This window comes from Salvelinus alpinus, chromosome 7, assembly GCF_045679555.1.
Source record: "Salvelinus alpinus chromosome 7, SLU_Salpinus.1, whole genome shotgun sequence".
Taxonomy (NCBI): Eukaryota; Metazoa; Chordata; class Actinopteri; order Salmoniformes; family Salmonidae; genus Salvelinus; species Salvelinus alpinus.
This window is the reverse complement of record NC_092092.1, coordinates 9,968,720-9,991,473: the sequence shown is the minus strand read 5'-3', so window position 1 is coordinate 9,991,473 and position 22,754 is coordinate 9,968,720. Positions and strand designations below refer to the sequence as shown.

Sequence of the window (22,754 nt, the reverse complement as noted above, 5' to 3'; positions counted from 1 at the left end):
TGGTAGGTCACTAGAAGACGGTAGGTCACTAGAAGACGGTAGGTCACTAGAAGACGGTAGGTCACTAGAAGACGGTAGGTCACTAGAAGATGGTAGGTCACTAGATGGTAGGTCACTAGAAGACGGTAGGTCACTAGAAGACGGTAGGTCACTAGAAGACGGTAGGTCACTAGATGGTAGGTCACTAGACGGTAGGTCACTAGAAGACGGTAGGTCACTAGAAGACGGTAGGTCACTAGAAGACGGTAGGTCACTAGATGATGGTAGGTCACTAGATGTCCATGCTAGAAAAGACAATGGGCTTCAAAACTGAATACCTTTATTTTCTGGTAACAGTTTAATTTAGATTAAGTTTCAAAATCACATCGGAGGTTAGAGTTTAAGCATTGCACATCCATCCGTTTTAGCATGGTCAGGTAATGACGACCCTAATGAATTAGGGCAAATCATATGTTCATACTTTACCATGCTTTTACTACAACCCCTGCATGTCTGTCTGTCTGTCTGTCTGTCCGGTCGGCTTACAGAGAGGTAAAGTCAGTGGTGAACTCTACCCTGCAGAAATAGAGAGCAGGATACAGATGTTACAGACAGACACCAGGCCTGGGTGGGTCTCTGAATACAGATGTTACAGACAGACACCAGGCCTGGGTGGGTCTCTGAATACAGATGTTACAGACAGACACCAGGCCTGGGTGGGTCTCTGAATACAGATGTTACAGACAGACACCAGGCCTGGGTGGGTCTCTGAATACAGATGTTACAGACAGACACCAGGCCTGGGTGGGTCTCTGAATACAGATGTTAGACAGACACCAGGCCTGGGTGGGTCTCTGAATACAGATGTTACAGACAGACACCAGGCCTGGGTGGGTCTCTGAATACAGATGTTACAGACAGACACCAGGCCTGGGTGGGTCTCTGAATACAGATGTTACAGACAGACACCAGGCCTGGGTGGGTCTCTGAATACAGATGTTACAGACAGACACCAGGCCTGGGTGGGTCTCTGAATACAGATGTTACAGACAGACACCAGGCCTGGGTGGGTCTCTGAATACAGATGTTACAGACAGACACCAGGCCTGGGTGGGTCTCTGAATACAGATGTTACAGACAGACACCAGGCCTGGGTGGGTCTCTGAATACAGATGTTACAGACAGACACCAGGCCTGGGTGGGTCTCTAAATACAAAGCCTGGGTTTCTGCTGGAGTAAAATGAAGCTGCCCTCCAACACTGATCCAAGGTCTGATTTGTGTTTCTCCCTCAACTCGTTGGGGCGTTTCCTTCTCTTTCTTTCTTTCACCTTGTTTTCGGAGCCCTGGTCAGTCCTAAGTCCCCAGTGGTGCCGTGGATAGAAGTAGCTGCTAAGCAAAATCACCTCACAGAGACAACACTCACTGACACACACTGACGCTTGGAGAAAGGGAGAGGGGTTGTAAGGTAGCAGAGGACACTGGACAGGAGAGGGTTATACTGAGTTGGAAAGACTATTTACAATGGCCGTGTCTGAAATCTGTCTTGTCTACTACATCCGAAATCTACATACTGTGTACTAATCATACTACATAGTATTTAGAACATACTTTTTAGTAACAATGTATGCAGTAAGCAACAAAGATGAACATTCTAAGCTCATTCATACTGAGAAGGCGTCATGTAATGCAAAATGGCGCTTGTTCCCCGCCGCATTCACTATTCGGATAATTAGCTGTTGTCAAACGCATGTTTGACTATTGTCTTCCTCAATAGTGTGCAGCAAATTCTACCAGATGAAAAGCTGAAATTAGTATGACATCCTGGCCTTTATAGTTTACTACATTTTCTAAATCTCACATCCTATAAAACATATTTTGGCATACCCAAAAAGCCTACTATTTAGAACACAAGTATGGGTATTCGGACATGGCCAGTTACTGCTGGTAAGCAGTGGCACTTAAATAAGTGGAAAGGAGAGGAGACTAGGAGAGGAAGCCACGTCAGAGTATTGAGATGCTGCCCAGTCCAGTACAAACCTTTGTTCCTCCTCCAGCTCCTCATCTTCTCCATCTGGCTGGTCCGCTGCATTCTGGGGGCGTATTTCATGGGTGCACATTCTGCGTCCACTTCTTCCATATCTGCTAAGAGAAAAGACCACCCCTCAGGGAACTGTAGGTGACCAAAGTCTCTTCCTGGAATGTCTACCGGCGCTGAGGCGGGGTTTGAGTTCCAGCACTGTTGGCCAGACTGTCAGAGATGAAGAGAGAGAGGAAGAGAGACAGAGAGAGAGAGATGGAAGGAGAAAGTGAGGTTGAGAAACATTGGACTCAGGGCCGGCTCCAGGCACAAGCAGCATAAGTGGTCTCTTAGGACCCCTGACCTTATGGCTTGGTTTTTGCTCTGACATGCACTGTGTCAACTGTGGGACCTTATATAGACAGGTGTGTGTGCATTTCCAAATCATGTCCAATCAATGGAATTTACCACAAGTGGAATCCAATCAAATTGGAGAAACATCTCAAGGATAATCAATGGAAACAGGATGCACCTGAGCTCAATTTTCGAGTCTCATAGCAAAGGGTCTGAATACTTATGTAAATAAGGTCAAAGCTTGTTATGTAAATCAATTATATAGCTCATGTTTTTGACTTCTCCCTTTATCTGCTAGGTGCTGATCTAGCCCTTGTCTGTCTGTCTCTCTCACCAAGTCTCCTCTACTCCTCACTATTTATCTTCTCCCCCCATTGCTTTACCTCTTTATCCCACTCTCTCTCAGAAGGATACTGACCTGACACCTGACTCTCCCCTTGTGTCACCTTGACACTCCCAAAGGCTTAGGTCCGCTCCCTTTCTCTTTCCCTGCAAGGTGCTGACACCTTAGTGCTTCCTCTCAGTATCTATGGTGATGGTTTAGTCAGTCAGACACAGTGTACTGGACTGCCACCCACCGTGCACTTCAGAAAATCATGCTCCAAGTAGCTTGTTGGCTACTAGCAGCATGGGCATGGCTAATTAAATTAGAGGTACTCTACATGTGTGATGTATTGGCCACGGCTCTTGTAGCCTATCTGTGTGATCATGCTTCTACATTTGCATTGCTTGCTGTTTGGGGATTTAGGCTGGGTTTCTGTACAGCACTTTGTGACATCAGCTGATGTAAGATGGGCTTTATAAATACATTTGATTGATCATATAAATTAGTTGGATGTGCTGCAAATATTTTGAGATATTATGAGAAACTGTGTATTCTGATACATCAGTAATATTATAATTAAACATAATAGGATAGGCTACTCATACAGAACATTATATTACCGTAATGCCAGATTTCACCATTTCCTCGTGCACGGCAGCGTGGATCCTAACTTCAGCAGCGTGCATCCCCTCCTCCCAAACTGTCCTTCTGTCCGCTGCCACCGGATCCGTTATCTTCCCCACGAATCGGCATTCACTGTCCTCCTCCGGTTTGTCCGCAGAGGTTAGCCCTGCTACTGTCCCCTATTTCTCCGTAAGATTTACCGACGGTCCTGATTTAACTAATCCAGTTTTCACCTCATCTCTCACGGACTGCGCCAAAGAGCCCTCCTCCCCTGAGTGATCTGCTTTGGATGCTGCAAAGCCAGAGGACGAGTCTGCAGCAGTAGTATCGTTGTTACTGAACAATGAGGTCACCAGAATAATAGCAAGAAACGTGGAGAATAGGCAATATAAAACTAAATGACATTGTTTCTGACAGAAAGTGTGTAGAATATTCGAGTCAGCAAAAGATGATCTGCTTATCATATTGTCTTCTATTTTTGTCTGTAGGCTCTACCGCTTAGCCTATCCCGGAGAAATACTGTTAAATGAGCCTCTCCCCGGTATTCTCACTTATGTGGTAGTCAGTCCCAGTTTGCCTCCCCGCGTCCGGATGGCTTTGTTGCTGTAATATTACAGATAACCGTGTCCACTAGTGTAGCTCGGAGAATGTATGGTGCTTTCAAGTCAACTGGTAACTCGTACAAAACGTGGTCAAATCATGACGTCGGTGATTTTCTTTGGATGACGGTTCAAAACGATTTTACCCAGTCGGAGATATTTTTTTCTTCCGAGTTTCCAGTTGTCATGGACGCACTGAACACGGATGCATCCGAATTCCCAGTTTTATTGAACGCGACAAAGGCTTTAGGAATAAAAAGGTGCTTTGACCGCGGTGACACGCATGGAAAAGAAACGTAATTTCCTTAATCGATGCGGTGCACAGGTCTATGGCCCGTTACAGTGAACGGCCAAAAGCCGTGAGAGGAGCGCACTTCTCAAACGGTCAGTGCTATGCGGGGTCCTTGGGACGTCCCTACACTAAACCATCACCGTAAGCGTTTTAAATGTCAACTTCAATGATGTAGGGACTTCCCAATGATCCCGGATAGCACTGACCCTTCTCAAATCAAAACAATCTTCACAGCTAAACCATGTTGTCAACACGCATTGGAGTGGCACACACCCAATGACAAGAGTGTGCAAAGCTGTCAAGGCAAAGGGTGGCTACTTTGAAGAATCTCAAATATTTTCATTTGTTTAAGACTTTTGGTTGCATGATCCCATGTGTTATTTCATAGTTTAAGTCTTCACTATTATTCTACAATGCAGAAAATAGTAAAAATAAAGAAAATGCCTTGGATGAGTATGTGTATCCAAACTTTTGACTGGTACTGTACATCTCTTTTCCATTAAATATATGCTCAAATTTTCAAACTAGTTTTCATTAGGAAGGCAGATTTTTTTTATTTTACTAGGCAAGTCAGTTGAGAACAAATTCTTATTTTCAATGACAGCCTAGGAACAGTGGGTTAACTGCCTTGTTCAGGGGCAGAACGACAGATTTTTACCTTGTCAGCTCGGGGATTCGATCTTGCAACCTTTCGGTTACTAGTCCAACGCTCTAACCACTAGGCTACCTGCCGCAGATGAAGTGTTATCAAAAGCAATCTCTTTTTTACGTGAAAACACAGAATCCTACTCATTACTCCACATGCCTATGGTGCTTTCAAGACAACTAGGGGGGGGGGGGGGGAAACTAGGTTTAATCATGATCATCAATGATCTTCAAGTCAAAGTTGGAGCTCAAGAAAGATTCCAGAGATTGACTTGGAATTCTGAGTTGTATGACTGCCCCCCACCCAGAATCAGGTGTGCCAGCGCTGGAATAGCTCAAATACATAGAACGGATGGAGGTCCCACAGGAAAGGTTTGAGAACCAATGGTATAGAGGAAGCACTGTGTTAAGAACTGGCTTGTGCACAGTAAAGGGTCTCACAATGTCTTTTAAGTACATAAGAAGTCTGTAGACCTATAGACTTTGTGTTTAATGGAAGATGAGCAAAGAGGAGTGCTGATGCCCATATTAAAGCAGCCACATATTTGGTAAATATGTCCATCAGCTTCATTCAAGGTGTAGCAATACAATCATTGACTAAACAATATTAAACATGTTTTTCCATTTTCAGAAGTGTAGAATTGCTAAAATTGTAGTATACTGTAACAACTCATGAGGAATCTAGTTTGAAAATCACTTAATGGGTATTGGCTAGCGGTGTGAAGGAGCCGATGGGCTCAAGGACTGTTAGGACAGATCTGGTAACAAAATAGTGAATCAAATAACCACAAATGTTTATTAGCATTCACCTAAAGCAGTTACAAGACATCTTGCGAGGGTACACAAAATCCACAGATTCATTTGTTAAGCTAGAGGAATGCCCTTCATCAAACCCTCCCCTATCGAGCCATAAGACTCTTCCATCAACAATGTACAACCAGCTCACAACAGAGGGACTAAACCACAGTAGGAGGGGGGTTTGGGATAGCCTGGTGGAACAAGCTTGATCGAACAAACGTTAAAACGCAGCGAACAGGCTGGTTCCACCAGGCTAGGGTTGGGATAGAGAATGGGAAAGAGGAGTGTATTTGTACATCAGGAATGGGAAGAGACCATATGAGAACAACACAGGGGGAGAGATGGCGTGATCAGATCTACCACCACAGCTGTGATTGACTCTTACAAACCAGAACAAGGCAAACGGCAGCAGTAGCACCAAGACGAGCGCCGGGCGACAACTGCACCGGGCACTCACAGGGTACCGCAACACCCCCGCCAGCCACTGCACTGCCACCTCACCATCAGCACTGCATCGCACCTTAACAGCTAACCAGCAATACTCAACTGCTACACAACTGCGCCTAATGCACAAAAGATAACAAGAGAGGAGGGTTAGAATTCACAGGAAAGCAAACTTATAACAGATAAACGGCAAGAAAAAATGATCTAGTATACATACATTAGGCAAAAAAAAAAGCCATTGCTAGGCAGGTTAACCAATTACATAACACGTGACATTTGATACAATATTGACTTATTATTGTTCCTTTTCACTTCCCTCTACATGTTACTGGTTTTGCTTAGAAAATAATGGAAACTATTTAGGGGCTAGTCACTCTCCATTTGCTAAAATCAACTCTGCAAAAGAAAAAAAACACAGTTAACTCAAACCAGAATCTGTCTGTAGAGAATAAAAAACTACTAAATACAGAGAAAAGCTGTAGCTACTTCACCATAAAATGTTTTATTAACAATATCAAATCAAAATGCAACAAACCAGCACTAACAATAAGACAAAATCCAGATTACACCTCACAAAACCTTTAAACATGTCCTCTACTCTAGTCATGGGAGTTACATCGCCTTGGTAAATATATAGTAGAGTCTTTCTGGGCAACTGAAACCAAATAAATCATTTTAGACCAAGTCACAATAACCTTTTGGTCAGTATTCTGTGGGGCGTAGAGAGGTGTCCACTGGCAGACTTATGATCTGGCTGGCGTCCGCAGAGAAGAAGTCTCCATCGTATCTCACCTGGAAAGAAAAGACAAGCTGTGTTGGTGGCGGTCAAATGATACGCTGCTAGTTTGAGAACAGTTGATTGTCTAGTTGTGTCAATCTAAAGTCAAATGTACAGATCGACCATTCCATCGAGGACTTGTCGGTCTGTTTTTAAATGGCGATTTAACATGTAAATTGTCCATGTTACTGGTATAGAACTGACCCTTTCCCTTGTGGGTAGGAAATAAGTTCCTAACAGCGTCAGTCGTCTTCACACTCCAAGGGCCCCCAACCCAAAGCTACCTCTCAATATCACAATTGTTTGCTTATTTTTTACTCAGGCATTTATTGGACAACAAACCTTGGGGTCCTCCCTCCTTCACCAGTGAGACCACAGACACAGCGGTACAGCCAGCAGAATTCTGTCTGTGGTCCTGTGAAAGTGCCGTACCTCACCACCACCTCACACCTCACCAACTGACAGCACGGACCATGCGTCGCCATTGACGACCTGCTCCATAGCAACCGCCATCGCACCCACCAACTCAGCAACAGGCAGGTCACATGGGCGGGTCGCGTCACACCACACTAACTGCTCTCACACTGCCATCTCTGCCACACCCCCACCTCTCTGTTTGACAAGAGGACCGCAGCTTGGAGGAGAGAATTCCACATTTAGGTAAACGAATGTTTAATTTTAGCACCCCGCCATAAATATAGCATCTCAAAAATAATAAGCCCATTTTATAAATATTGTAAACAATTTTAGCCTACTTTACTTCTGACCTTCCATGTAGATAAAATCCTAATGTTGGCTGATGTGTCAGTTTGGTTGGATGTAAAACATTGGTAGACACCCACACACTTGAATAAAAGCATTCAAGTGTTCAGATATCCAGCTTTATTTCCTGTCTTTACTTTTGTACCCTGCAACTGCATGTTACTTGATGTGTGCACTACTTTCTGAACTGGTTCTAAAACCTAGTTTACAATCGTACAGTTTCCCCTGCAACAACCCAAGGTCAGGATTCTGCAGTCTTGACTGGTACGCTGCAACACTGGTGACTAAACAAGACTAAAGTGTCACACTCAATATCAGACTGTCAAGGCTGCAGAACACTGTCCAACTGCATCTAAACCTGCCCTGTAGTCTCTCCTACACGAACCAAACCATCCTTACATATATATATGTGATGTCACACCCCTTCTCCCCTTCCTTGTGTACCGTTTTAATGGCTCCGGGTTGGAGCTGTTGTTACTAAGAGTCGGTTCCGTTGTCCTCGGGGGACTTGGGCATGCTCTTGGACCTCGACCTGGATTTGGAGCCTCTGTTGGAAGCCGGGCTGCGGGACCTGGAAGCACCACGGGACCTCGACCGAGATGGGGACTTGCTCTTGCGGGGGGTGCGGGACTTGGAACGGGATCTAGAGTAGGAACGAGACCGGGAGCGGCTGTAGTCACGGCCACGGGAGCGGCTCCTGCTCCGGGAACGACTGCGTCTGCGCCGACGGGGGCTGGCCGAACGACTGGGGGGAGAGGAGAAACATGGAGAAATCTTTACCTAGAGAAATGAACAGCAACGCGGGTTAAACAAGCCCCTGTCCTTTTGCTAGACTAATTGGAGATTTGCAACTCACAAACTCAACTGAAAACATGGTACCTAACTCTCTACAAAAAGTAAACAAACTACTTCGCTAGACAAAAACCCATGCAAATGATTAACTTGCCAACCAGTTAGCTTAGGTTTAAAGTAGCAGTCCAGTGAACAAAAATTGGAATAAAAAAAAACTCCTACCCAAATAATGTTGACTCATCCTACACTTTTATTTGTGGCCAAATCATAAAAAAAAAAATATAAAACCCCACCTCAAAATTGTACCTCAAACAAAAATGGCAATTTCCTCAGAGGATTAGCTTACCAATCAGCGGTCTACTTGCGTTAATATTTTTTATGGCGGTATATGCCCACACTATTCGGTTGGGGTACACCCACACCACATCAACACGGGAAAGTTACTTTAACATACTGTCAAACTTCAGTTAAAAAGCAGTTCTCAGCTGTTAGCAGCCAATAGCCAGGTAACGGTACACATTTTAGCAAATAAAACACCCAGATCGAAATGTATTGTTTACGAGGTTTAATGCTTAATTAAATAATTTTGTAATGACTCAAATTGCAATCATCCGATTTGAATTGCCAGTAAGAAACTGCTAGCCATTGGCTACTAACAGCAGAGAACTGGTAGCTAAATAACAAGCACAAACAGGGCCAATCGCCCTCTAGTGGCGAAAGTAAGAACAGACGAAATTGCAGTCAGGATTTTTTTCTCTCCAGAGACATACGTTACTAAGCCAAAATAAACTTAGCACAGTATGTAAATAATAAGTGCAGGAGATTACAAAATGTATAAAAATGCTGGAAGTGAATGCTGTAATTAAACAATTAACTACACATGAGAAAAACCCGTGTGCATTAAGGAAATAGACATGCCATCTCTAATAAGCGCCTGGGTTACTAATTTATGTTTTACGGTACTTAATTACCATTTTTTAAAGGAAAACTACTTCAAATAATTCATAGAAATGTGGCAACACTGGATTTTAATCTTGTTTAACCCAAAATTAAAATGTGTTTGTACCGTCGTTAGATCTGTCAACAGAAGATTAGCTTTGACTGAACTTGGCCAGTTACGTCATCGTTGCTGTAGTTACAACAATTGCTAGTTCCGATGTTTTTTTAAAAATCAAACTGAACCAATAACTTACCTCCTGCTCCTGCGACCATAGCCTCCGTGCCTCCTTGGAGGTCCACCGCCGCCTCGTCGTCCGAAGTGAGAGTCTGGTGGACGGCCATAGCGCGCCATCTGGACTCGCAGTTCCCGCCCGTCAAGCAAGGCCCCGTCCATCGCGTCCATTGCGTCTTCAGCGTCGCGGTTATCGTGGAACCGCACGAATGCGAACCCGCGGCTCTCCTTTGTGTACCGATCGCGGGGGATGTACACGTCTCCCACCCGGCCGTACTTCTCGAAAACTCGTCGTAGTGTCTCAGGAGAAGTTCGGTAGGTGAGATTGTCCACTTTGAGCGAGGTCATACCCTCGACATCGGGCGGGGGCCTTCCGTAGCTCATCTTTGCTCCTCAAAATGAAACAGCCAGACGATTAAAAATCGAAAACAGACAGTACGGAACTTGTTTTCCAATTAAAACCTTTATTTTTGGTCAAATTCGATGTTGTTTTGCCGATTTCCAAGCCTACCTCACACACGGTTGTCTCAACTCCTTGCACATGAAATGGCGGCGCCAGAGCTTCCTTTTTCTGTGTGGGCGGGTTCAGAACTACTCCCGATGCCCTACAGTACCCCATAGAGGACTGGAATAGTACAACAGTTAACGCTCACTGATCATGTCAAGGTGGAAATAGCAACATTGTTCAAGTGTATTTTACGCCTGCTACGTTAGGTTGTACAAAAACATACAGTTTGCACATTATAGGCTGCAACGCTGTAGCCATCTAGCCTACGTGTTATGTTATCAGTTTCTCATATTGTTTTTATCATTGTTCAGTTCAGATACAAGCCTATACTTGCCAAATTGCCTATCAATAATTATGCGTGTAGCCTAAATTGTCTATTTCTGTCCAAATTTCAAAGACACATTTAATTTTATAGATATAATTACGCAGCTCTGCATGTCGTTGTAACAGTCACTATACATTGCATTATTAAGCCATCATCTGCTGCAGCATTGCAGTGATTCGTTCCCACATTTGGGGAAGGTCACGTTATAGCGAACCGGGAGCTGCCTGCCTGCTGAATTGTACTGCGCAAAACCCATAGTCCGGATTTGTGCCTGACGTCATGGGTAGCCACCATTAGATTCGTTCTTTGACAGTTGGAGCACGGAGAGTCCAAGCAAAGACAGCCATCAGCATCCCCGCACGGCCTTACAAACGGGAGAGAACAAACAGAAAAGATGTCGAGTGGACCGTTATACGGTGCTACATAGGGAGAGACCTCGTTTTCCTCCTCAAAGCGGCCCCCGAAAAGCGCTGCAGTGGAGAGGAGAATGCGTCGCTAAGTGAATGGATACATAGCTTTGCTGTTAAAGGGACGCAGTTGTTGCTTTTCTGCCTCTAAACAAACAGTGACAGTCCCACGGGGCTTTGGATAAAGCAGCAATAACAACAACTAATCCCCAGAACGAGCACAACAACTAGGCTACGGCTGCTAACGGCAGGGAACCAAGGACATAAACCAAGAATAACAATGGAAACGGCAGCAGGAACTGGTTTAAGTTAAAGACAATAGAGATTTTTGAGAATAGCGAATGTTTTCTTGGTATGTACGTTAATTTGAGCTTTTCTTTTCTGTGGAAATGGGAGCTTTGACCAGCAGACAAAATGCAGGAGTGGAAGAGGTCGATATACCGTCCAACTCGGTGTACCGCTATCCACCGAAATCTGGTAAGTGGTGCCTGTGCCTCATAGGCGACAGCACACTCATGAATAGGAGCGAACCTAGTCTGGAAACCCCACATTGAATTCTATGTCAGGCATAAATGAGTTTATCAGGATAGTTTCCTGTCATGAGCTGTACAAGCCAGAATGTTGAATATAATTATATTTTAAAGGCTCGTTGCAGTCAAAAACATGATTCCCCCCCCGTGTTTTATATATATTTCCATAATGAGGTAGGAATAATACTGTGAAATTGTGAACATGATGATATACCCTTTTTTGTGTAAGAGCTGTTTGAAAATACCGCCTGAAATGTCAACCTTTTTTGGTGGGATGGAGTTTTGGCCTTCCATGCTTATAATCACCATGTGTTAAATTCACTAATAGACCAATAAGAAAGAGAGTTCCAAACCTCTCTGTCAATAATATCTAATTTTCATTTCCCCCCTCCCCTCTCAGACCACTCTGCAAAGTCTTGCTTGAGAAATTACTCTTGCTAAGAAGCTATTTTTGTTTGTTTTTGACCATTTTAGTTGAGACCAATCACAGTAAGGTACGTAATTGTTACCCAGACAATATTTGATATTAAAGAGTCCACTTACATTTTTCAAATGACCGATTTTAAAATCTGTTTATGTATGGCCCTGTAAATCGAACCCTGCCCTTATGCTAGGTATAAGATACAACATGAGTGGTAATGGATGTGTGTGTGGAGGAGGATTGATATCCAAGGACACAGAAACAGCCAGTGTAACCAGACTCCCTGTCTGCCATTCTACTGCATCTGAATCTCTGGCTGCAGGTCCTTAGATTATGTGGAGGAGTGTGTCTGGCTGCAGGTCCTTAGATTATGTGGAGGAGTGTGTCTGGCTGCAGGTCCTTGGATTATGTGGAGGAGTGTGTCTGGCTGCAGGTCCTTGGATTATGTGGAGGAGTGTGTCTGGTTGCAGGTCCTTAGATTATGTGGAGGAGTGTGTCTGGCTGCAGGTCCTTGGATTATGTGGAGGAGTGTGTCTGGTTGCAGGTCCTTAGATTATGTGGAGGAGTGTGTCTGGCTGCAGGTCCTTAGATTATGTGGAGGAGTGTGTCTGACTGCAGGTCCTTAGATTATGTGGAGGAGTGTGTCTGGCTTTGTCTCTGGTTATGTCCAAAAATGGCACCCTTCTTAACTGCGCTACTTCTGACCAGGGCCCATCGTTCACTATGGGTATAGGGTGCCATTCCAGACTCAAACCCTGTTTCTGGCTATCCTTATAGTGCAAAGGGAAAGGATTACTGCCGCTACCTGGCTCTCCAACCAAGGTGCATAAATGTAAGCGCAAACTGAAGAAGAGAGGCTATTCAGCAACACTTGGATGATAATGAAATTAAATAAATAATCTTTATTGCTAATACCCAAATGATCTGCATTATCTGGATTCTCATAGGCATACTTTCACCCAGCGGCGCAAATTTGGTTTTAGAAGTGGGGGGAGACATAATTTTTATAATACATTTTTTAATCCAGCTGGATAAACACTCCAAAACAGTTTACCCGACCGCTTGGAGGCATCAACATGGTCCTAAAGCACACCGTTGCCTCGTTTTGTATCACATTCCAATGATAAAACTGGGGGGGACAAAAATGCCATTTTAGAATTTGGGGGGGCGTCCCCAGTGAAAGTTGCGCCCCTGCTTTCACCTATCCAGTCATGACAGATCAGTCATTGCAGTTAAGAAGAGAGAATAGTTTTTTTTTTTTTTTAAGAAAGTGGTATAAGACTGTGTTAGCGTGCTGAGCTAAAGTGTATGAATTAGCCTAGGGAGCTAACACAAGCCTTAAAGTCTAAGGCTAGGTGGCTCATCACTTGAGCGTTGTTCACCGAACCACTTCCATCACCGTTATTGAGTAGCTATGGCCTGGCCTGGGATCTCTACTTGGATTGCTCAGCCTCAGCTTTGTGTGTGTGTGTGTGTGTGTGTGTGTGTGTGTGTGTGTGTGTGTGTGTGTGTGTGTGTGTGTGTGTGTGTGTGTGTCTGTGTGTCTGTGTCTGTGCAGAAATACACACAGTGGGCATTCAAGGGCAGTTGATAGGCTTACATTCCCTACAGCTGATTATAATTTGAATAGTATCTGGCTGTCTGCGTTTCTATGACCCTTTCAAAACATACATTCTAATTATTTCCCCCACCAGGCAGTGTCACAAAAAAGGTGTTTTGTTCCTGATCAGAATCATCTATTTTTTTTTTTCTGAGTTGAAAAACACAAAGTGGTTTTACAAGCACTGCTTGGGGGGTGGAAACAGCCAGAACAGCTACGTTGATTCAGACCAGCCAACCCTAGTCTGCAGTTTACCAGACATTACTTTACTGTGTAGCGAGACACTCGAGGTAGAAGTTGCCACCCTAACCACAGATCTAGGATCAGTTACATTACCTAAAACCGTAATGTTAGCAATTAGGGGGATAAAGACATTTCTGATATAAAATCAGTGCTTAGAGGCAATGTCTACTGTACCTATTCCCTATCTGTTTCTCCCCCTATTGGCTAAGATTAGAACCAGGGTTGGAACACCTTGTCCTAGCTCGGTGAGCTCCTTTAACTGTCCTCTGTTCAAGTAAAAGGGGAGAAACCTAATTGGCCTATAGTGTGTGTATTGGGATCAGGTTTGCTCACTCCTTCTTCTTGTTCCCCACAGGAAGCTACTTTGCCAACCACTTCATCATGGGCGGGGAGAAGTTTGACTCCACCCACCCCGAGGGATACCTGTTCGGAGAGAACACCGACCTCAACTTCCTGGGAATCAGACCAGTGGCGGTACTGATTCTTACACTAAGCTACACTACACTAAACCTGGGTTCAAATACTATTTACTATTTAAGGTATTTAAATTACTTTCAAAGACATTTGGAAGTAAGTATTCAGATATTTTTAATTTTAAAAGGCAAGTTGTTGAACATTGGAATGTATTTAGAAATACACTTGGCAAGTATTTGAAAATACTCAAATACACTCCCATGCATTTAACTCAGGTATTTGAAATCCTTGCCGTTTTTCTCTCTCGCTGTTCTCTCTCTCTCTGTGTTTTGCTCTCTCTACATTTTAGTCATTTAGCAGACGCTTTTATCCAGAGTGACTTACAGTAGTGAGTGCATACATTTTCGTATTGGTCTCCCGTGAGAATCAAACCCACAACCCTGGCATTGCAAGCACCATGCTCTACCAACTGAGCTACACAGGATATCTGTCTCTCTCTTTCTCTGTCTCTCTGTCTCTCTCAAATGCCGTTATATAAGTCATCCTGCCCTCTCTAAGCAGATGGCAATGTAGAGCCACATCTCTCTTCCCCACTCACTACATCTCTCTCCTCTCTCCCGGAGTTGTTAACTGTGATCTGCAGCACAGGTCTAGTGCATTTGAAATGAAATTGACCCCTACTCTGGATTTGTACAGCTGTGTGTGTGTGTACTTGCGTGCGACTGGAAGTACACAGGCCTGTGATGTTGGGGATTTAGACAGCAGCTTACTGCTGTAATTATGGTTGGAAAAGGATAGTGTATTACTGGAAACTTTTAAAGTTTACCAGTAAACTACCAGAATTTTGCTATCTTTCAAGGATTTGAAGTAATCTCACAAGACATGTAGTGGCCCTTTTGGGTATTTTAGATTATCACAGGTATTTGTAATTATCTCTGGCCCTCTGTGTAGCCTTATCACATGTCAATTATATCACACCATTAAATAAGATTATTTAAAAATAAACAAATAGAATGACAAAGCTTTAAAGCATTATCTTAAATATAAACCACAAAGTCAATGAATACCATTGGTGTTTAATATGCGCATTTCAGCATAATATCCTTTTTTTTTGGCACTTTTATTTATTTGAATAAAACAATATGTATTTGTTATCAATGTTTTGTGGTCAAACTGGTGGCAGTTGTGAAGAAAAGTCAATAGTTGGAGGAGTTGAAGAGTTAATTGAAAATAATGCCGTTGTTGATTAGATGTTTTTGTTCATTAATTAGGCTATTTTCTCTTGAACCATATGGTCTATCTACTAGAAAGTCATGGAAAATATGGACACATACAGTCTGAAGTTTACATACACCTCAGCCAAATACATTTAAACTCAGTTTTTCACAGTTCCTGACATTTAATCCTAGTAAAAATTCCCTGTTTTAGGTCAGTTAGGATCACCACTTTATTTTAATAATGTGAAATGTCAGAATAATAGTAGAGAGAATGATTTATTTAAGCTTTTATTTCTTTCATCACATTCCCAGTGGGTCAGGAGTTAACATACACTCAATTAGTATTTGGTAGCATTGCCTTTAAATTGTTTAACTTGGGTCAAACGTTTCGGGTAGCCTTCCACAAGCTACCCACAATAAGTTGGGTAATTTTGGCCCATTCCTCCTGACAGAGCTGGTGTAACTGAGTCAGGTTTGTAGTCCTCCTTGCTCGATATATATATATCGATGGTCATTATGGCCAAACAGTTTTATTTTTGTTTCATCAACATTTCTCCTAAAAGTACGATCTTTGTCCCCATGTGCAGTTGCAAACCCTGGTCTGGCTTTTTTATTGCGGTTTTGGAGCAGTGGCTTCTTCCTTGCTGAGCGGCCTTTCAGGTTATGTCGATATAGGACTCATTGTACTGTGGATATAGGTACTTTTGTGCCTGTTTCCTCCAGCATCTTCACAAGGTGATATTAATATGGCGCCGGAAGAAATGGCAGCAGTTTTACGGGTACCCAACCAATTGTGTTTTTTTCCCGCGTTATTTGTAACTTATTTTGTACATAATGTTTCTGCAACCGTATCTTACGGCAAAAAAGAGCTTCTGGATATCAGGACAGCGATCACTCACCTCGGTTTAGACAAAGATTTTTTCTACACAGGACATTCTCCAAACACCCGAAAGGGCCGACACTCCCGTTATTTGCAAGAGGAAGCGACGCAAGTACAGAGGACAAAGAGCCGGATGCCTCGTCAGGACCCGAAGAAGGCGAGTGGGAAAGCTGCCGTTACCGTCAATACTACTCACCAACGTGCAATCATTGGACAATAAATTAGACGAGGTACGATCACGAATATCCTACCAACGGGACATTAAAACTGTAATTTCCTATGTTTCACAGAATCGTGGCTGAATGACGACATATTCAGCTAGCGTGATATACGCTGCACCGGCAAGATAGAACAGCACACTCCAGTAAGACGAGAGGGGGGCGGTCTGTGCATATTTGTAAACAACAGCTGGTGCACGAAATCTAAGGAAGTCTCTAGATTTTGCTCGCCTGAAGTAGAGTATATTGTGATAAATTGCAGGCCACACTACTTGCCTTGAGAGTTTTCAGCTATACTGTTCGTGGCTGTTTATTTACCACCACAGACAGATGCTGGCACTAAGACCGCACTCAGTCAGCTGTATAAGGAAATAAGCAAACAGGAAACCACTAACCCAGAGGCGGCGCTCCTTGTGGCCGGAGACTTTAATGCAGGGAAACTTAAATCAGTTCTACCAAATTTCTATCAACATGTTAAATGTGCAACCAGAGGGAAAACAATTCTAGATCACCTGTACTCCACACACAGAGACGCGTACAAGTCTCTCCCTCGCCTTCCATTTGGTAAATCCGACCACAACTCCATCCTCCTGCTTACAAGCAAAAATTAAAGCAGGAAGCACCAGTGACTCGGTCTATAAAAAAGTGGTCAGATTAAGCAGATGCTAAACTACAGGACTGTTTTGCTATCACAGACTGGAACATGTTCCAGGATTCTTCCAATGGCATTGAGGAGTACACCACATCAGTCACTGGCTTTATCAATAAGTGCATCGAGGACGTCGTCCCCACAGTGACTGTACGTACATACCCCAACCAGAAGCCATGGATTACAGACAACATTCGCACTGAGCTAAAGGGTAGAGCTGCCGCTTTCAAGGTGTGGGACTCTAACCCGGAAGCTTACAAGAAATCCTGCTATGCCCTGCGATGAACCATCAAACGGGCAAAGCGTCAATACAGGGCTAAGATTGAATCATACTACACCGGCTCCGACGCTCGTCTTATGTGGTAGGGCTTGCAAACTATTACAGACTACAAAGGGAAGCACAGCCGCGAGCTGCCCAGTGACACGAGCCTACCAGACGAGCTAAATCACTTCTATGCTCGCTTCGAGGCAAGCAACACTGAGGCATGCATGAGAGCGTCAGCAGTTCCGGACGACTGTGTGATCACGCTCTCCGTAGCCGACGTGAGTAAGACCTTTAAACAGGTCAACATACACAAGGCTGCGGGGCCAGACAGGTTACCAAGATGTGTGCTCCGGGCATGTGCTGACCAACTGGCAGGTGTCTTCACTGACATTTTCAACATGTCCCTGATTGAGTCTGTAATACCAACATGTTTCAAGCAGACCACCATAGTCCCTGTGCCCAAGAACACAAAGGCAACTTGCCTAAATGACTACCGACCCATAGCACTCACATCCGTAGCCATTAAGTGCTTTGAAAGGTTGGTAATGGCTCACATCAACACCATTATCCCAGAAACCCTAGACCCACTCCAATTTGCATACCGCCCAAATAGATGACGCAATCTCTATTGCACTCCACACTGCCCTTTCCCACCTGGACAAAAGGAACACTTATGTGAGAATGCTATTCATTGACTACAGCTCAGCGTTCAACACGATAGTACCCTCAAAGCGCATCACTAAGCTAAGGATCCTGGGACTAAACACTTCCCTCTGCAACTGGATCCTGGACTTCCTGACGGGCCGCCCCCATTTGGTGAGGGTAGGTAGCAACACATCTGCCATACTGATCCTCAACACTGGAGCTACCCAGGGGTGCGTGCTCAGTCCCCTCCTGTACTCCCTGTTCACCCACGACTGCATTGCCAGGCACGACTCCAACACCATCATTAAGTTTGCAGACGACACAACAGTGGCAGGCCTGATCACCGACAACGACGAGACAGCCAATAGGGAGGAGGTCACAGACCTGGCCGGGTGGTGCCAGAATAACAACCTATCCCTCAACGTAACCAAGACTAAGGAGATGATTGTGGACTACAGGAAAAGGAGGACCGAGCACGCCCCCATTCTCATCGATGGGGCTGTAGTGGAGCAGGTTGAGAGCTTCAAGTTCCTTTGTATCAACAACAAACTATAATGGTCCAAACACACCTAAACAGTCGTGAAGAGGGCACGACAAAGCCTTTCCCCCTCAGGAAAAAGATTTGGCATGGGTCCTGAGATCCTCAAAAGGTTCTACAGCTGCAGCATCGAGAGCATCCTGACTGGTTGCATCACTGCCTGGTATGGCAATTGCTCGGCCTCTGACCGCAAGGCACCACAGAGGGTAGTGCGTACAGCCCAGTACATCACTGGGGCTAAGCTGCCTGCCATCCAGGACCTCTACACCAGGCGGTGTCAGAGGAAGGCCCTAAAAATTGTCAAAGACGGCAGCCACCCCAGTCATGGACTGTTCTCTCTACTACCGCAGGGCAAGCGGTACCGGAATGCCAAGTCTAGGACAAAAAGGCTTCTCAACAGTTTTTATCCCCAAGCCATAAGACTCCTGAACAGGTAATCAAATGGCTTCCCGAACTATTTGCATTGTGTGCCCCCCCCTCTTTTACGCTGCTGCTACTCTCTGTTTATATTAATTTCCACAGTTTGCTGCTTCAGTGTCTTTAGATATTTTTGTCAGATGTTACTATGGAATGCTGAAGTATAATTACAAGCGTTTCATAAGTGTCAAAGGCTTTTATTGACAATTACATCAAGTTGATGCAAAGAGTCAATATTTGCAGTGTTGACTCTTCTTTTTCAAGACCTCTGCAATCCGCCCTGGCATGCTGTCAATTAACTTCTGGGCCACATCCTGACTGATGGCAGCCCATTCTTGCATATTAAATGCTTGGAGTTTGTCAGAATTTGTGTGTTTTTGTTTGTCCACCCGCCTCTTGAGGATTGACCACAAGTTCTCAGTGGGATTAAGGTCTGGGGAGTTTCCTGGCCATGGACCAAAAATATTGATGTTTTGTTCCCCGACCCACTTAGTTATCACTTTTGCCTTATGGCAAGGTGCTCCATCATGCTGGAAAAGGCATTGTTCGTCACCAAACTGTTCCTGGATGTTTGGGAGAAGTTGCTCTCGGAGGATGTGTTGGTACCATTCTTTATTCATGGCTGTGTTCTTAGGCAAAATTGTGAGTGAGCCCACTCCCTTGGCAGAGAAGCAACCCCACACATGAATGGTCTGAGGATGCTTTACTGTTGGCATGACACAGGACTGATGGTAGCACTCAACTTGTCTTCTCCGGACAAGCTTTTTTCCGGATGCCCCAAACAATCGGAAAGGGGATTCATCAGAGAAAATGACTTTACCCCAGTCCTTAGCAGTCCAATCCCTATACCTGTCCCGGATGTTTTTCCTAGAGAGAAGTGGTTTCTTTGCTGCCCTTCTTGACACCAGGCCATCCTCCAAAAGTCTTCGCCTCACTGTGCGTGCAGATGCACTCACACCTGCCTGCTGCCATTCCTGAGCAAGCTCTGTACTGGTGGTGCTCCGATCCCGCAGCTGAATCAACTTTAGGAGACGTTCCTGGCGCTTGCTGGACTTTCTTGGGCGCCCCGAAGCCTTCTTCACAACAATTGAACCACTCTCCTTGAAGTTCTTGATGATCCGATAAATGGTTGATTTAGGTGCAATCTTACTGGCAGCAATATCCTTGCCTGTGAAGCCTTTTTTGTGCAAAGCAATGATGACGGGACGTGTTTCCTTGCAGGTAACCATGGTTGATAGAGGAAGAACAATGATTCCAAGCACCACCCTCCTTTTGAAGCTTCCAGTCTGTTATTCAAACTCCATCAGCATGCCAGAGTGATCTCCAGCCTTGTCCTCGTCAACATTCACACCTGTGTTAACGAGAGAATCACTAACATGATGTCAGCTGGTCCTTTTGTGGCAGGGCTGAAATGCAGTGGAAATGTTTTTTGGCGATTCAGTTCATTTGCATGGCAAAGAGGGACTTTGCAATTCATCTGATCACTCTTCATAACATTCTGGAGTATATGCAAATTGCTATCATACAAACTGAGGCAGCAGACTTTGTGAAAATTTATATTTGTGTCATTCTCAAAACTTTTGGCCACGACTGTACATACTACCTCAATTGGGCCGACCAACCAGTGCTCCCGCACATTGGCTAACCGGGCTATCTGCATTGTGTCCCACCACCCGCCAACCCCTCTTTTACGCTACTGCTACTCTCTGTTCATCATATATGCATAGTCACTTTAACCATATCTACATGCTACCTCAATCAGCCTGACTAAACGGAGTCTGTATGTAGCCTCGCTACTGTATATAGCCTCGCTACTGTATATAGCCTGTCTTTTTACTGTTGTTTTATTTCTTTACTTACCTATTGTTCACCTAACACCTTTTTTGCACTTTTGGTTAGAGCCTGTAAGTAAGCATTTCACTGTAAGGTCTACACTTGTTGTATTCGGCGCACGTGACAAACTTTGATTTGATTTGAAGGTCCTTTGCTGTTGTTCTGGGATTGATTTGCACTTTTCCCACCAAAGTACGTTCATCTCTAGGAGACAGAACGCGTCTCCTTCCTGAGCGGTATCAAGCAAAGCTGCACTGAGTTTGAAGGTAGGCCTTGAAATACATCCACAGCTAAACCTCCAATTGACTCAAATTATGTCAATTAGCATATCAAAGCTTCTAAAGCCATGACATTTTCTGGAATTTTCCAAGCTGTTTAAAGGCACAGTCAACTTAGTGTATGTAAACTTCTGACCCACTGGAATTGTGATACAGTGAATTATAAGTGAAGCAATCTTTCTGTAAACAATTGTTGGAAAAATTACTTGTGTCAAGCCCAAAGTAGACGTCCTAACCGACTTGCCAAAACTATAGTTTGTTAACAAGAAATTTGTGGAGTGGTTGAAAAACAAGTTTTAATTACTCCAACCAAAGTGTATGTAAACATCCGACTTCAACTGTACATAAAAAACGAGTACTATATATTAATACTTTTAAAAAAGTTATTGAAGTATAAATGACCAAATTTACGATAGATTGTCACACATTTTCTGTTAATTACTGAAGATTCCGGTAACTTTTTTTTCCAGGTAGGGTTGCAAAGCTACCAGTAATCTACCAGAGTCACATTAAGACTATAGAGAGAAAGAGGTGTGTGTGTGTGTGTGTGTGTGTGTGTGTGTGTGTGTGTGTGTGTGTGTGTGTGTGTGTGTGTGTGTGTGTGTGTGTGTGTGTGTGTGTGTGTGTGTGTGTGTGTGTGTGTGTGTGTGTGTGTGTGTGTGTGTGTGTGTTTGCATGTTCAGATCCCATAGCAGAACTCTACTGGTGTGTGTTTTTTGAATGTGTCGGTATTCCGTATTTTAACACATCTGGGCCTAGCAGGAGCCTTTCCTGGAAACCACACACACACACACTCACACCTCCCCCCAGAGGAGCGGTGTAGAGGTATCCAACCACATCCTCCCTCCCTACTGGATGGCATGTTCCATAGAGGTTCTTCTATACACATTTTACAGTACATTCAGTCATTTAGCAGACACTTATCCAGAATGACTTACAAAAAGTGCATTCATCTAAAATAAGTAAACAACCGCAGATCAAGGTCACTAAACCTGTTTTCTAAAATGGCACGTTATCAGCCTGATCGTGCCAGGAATAAAGAAGTATAAACCACACCTTCAACATAATGCATTTGAGATAGTTTAATGCAGGAAAGGTTACAAGGTATGAATGTAGAATAATGTTATTCAGAATGAATTTGAGCATGGAATGAGGTTGGATGATTGTTAGATGGTTGTAGAATGGAAGAGTCTTGAAAGGTGCCGTCAGAGATGGTGTTGCAAGATGGAGAGGAAAACTGGATGATTTAAGTGACTGCTCGGGATGGTTGAGACATCGTGATGGTTCGGGATGGTTGAGGCATCGTGATTGTTCGGGATGGTTGAGGCATCGTGATTGTTGACGGAGCTTGATGGCTCAGGATGTTTGGTGGCGCTTAATGGTTGGTGCAGGTTGATGGTTGGTGCAGGTTGATGGTTGGTGGAGGTTGATGGTTGGTGGTTGATTGTTGGTGGAGGATGATGGTTGATTGTTGGTGGAGGATGATGGTTGGTGGAGCTTAATGGTTGGTGGAGGATGATGGTTGGGGAGGATGTTGCTTGGTCGTCGCATGGATCGTGAAGGGGAGATGAAGACTTGAGTGTTGGGGTGGGAGTCCTGGTGGTCTCTGCTTCTCAGCACAGAGTTAATCCCCCTTATGGACCCTTAAAAACAGGGAGAAGGGAGGAGACGGGTGGTGGAGGGATGACGGGTGGTGGAGGGATGAGAAATACAACAACAGATTAGGATAACAGGATCTGGATACTATAGACGCAGCCGTTCACTGGCGAGGAGATTGTTTGATTG

At 44.2% G+C, this 22,754-nt stretch overlaps 2 protein-coding genes across 17 annotated transcripts in view; one reads left to right on the top strand and one right to left on the bottom strand.

Moving 5' to 3' along the window:
• Positions 1–5,613: 5,613 nt before the first annotated feature.
• LOC139580437 (serine/arginine-rich splicing factor 2-like) lies at positions 5,614–10,209 on the bottom strand. 10 transcript variants are annotated; one of them, XR_011676037.1, is made up of 6 exons: positions 10,093–10,209; positions 9,604–9,973; positions 8,063–8,363; positions 7,199–7,490; positions 6,774–6,870; positions 5,614–6,197 (listed from the first exon to the last, which is right to left on the bottom strand). XR_011676037.1 is itself a non-coding variant. In XM_071409109.1 (4 exons), exons 2-3 carry the CDS (start codon positions 9,963–9,965, stop codon positions 8,096–8,098), a joined length of 630 nt encoding a protein of 209 aa, XP_071265210.1. In that variant the 5' UTR covers positions 9,966–9,973; positions 10,093–10,209; the 3' UTR covers positions 5,614–6,870; positions 8,063–8,095. The 10 variants fall into 10 exon arrangements, 4 of the variants coding, with proteins under 4 accessions (XP_071265210.1, XP_071265209.1, XP_071265206.1 ...); XR_011676036.1 differs by having other exon boundaries at positions 6,774–8,363; XR_011676035.1 differs by having other exon boundaries at positions 7,199–8,363; positions 9,604–10,152.
• A 92-nt stretch (positions 10,210–10,301) lies between these two features.
• The window catches only part of LOC139580433 (E3 ubiquitin ligase RNF157-like), a 33,946-nt gene continuing 21,493 nt past the window's right edge, over positions 10,302–22,754 (top strand). For 6 of the 7 annotated variants that reach the window (XM_071409098.1, XM_071409099.1, XM_071409102.1 and 3 more), the window contains exons 1-2: positions 10,302–11,298; positions 13,971–14,089. In XM_071409098.1, coding sequence (XP_071265199.1) covers positions 11,211–11,298; positions 13,971–14,089 — 207 coding nt within the window. In that variant the 5' untranslated portion in view covers positions 10,302–11,210. The remainder of the gene's footprint in view (positions 11,299–13,970; positions 14,090–22,754) is intronic. The other variant, XM_071409097.1, reaches the window with a different exon arrangement.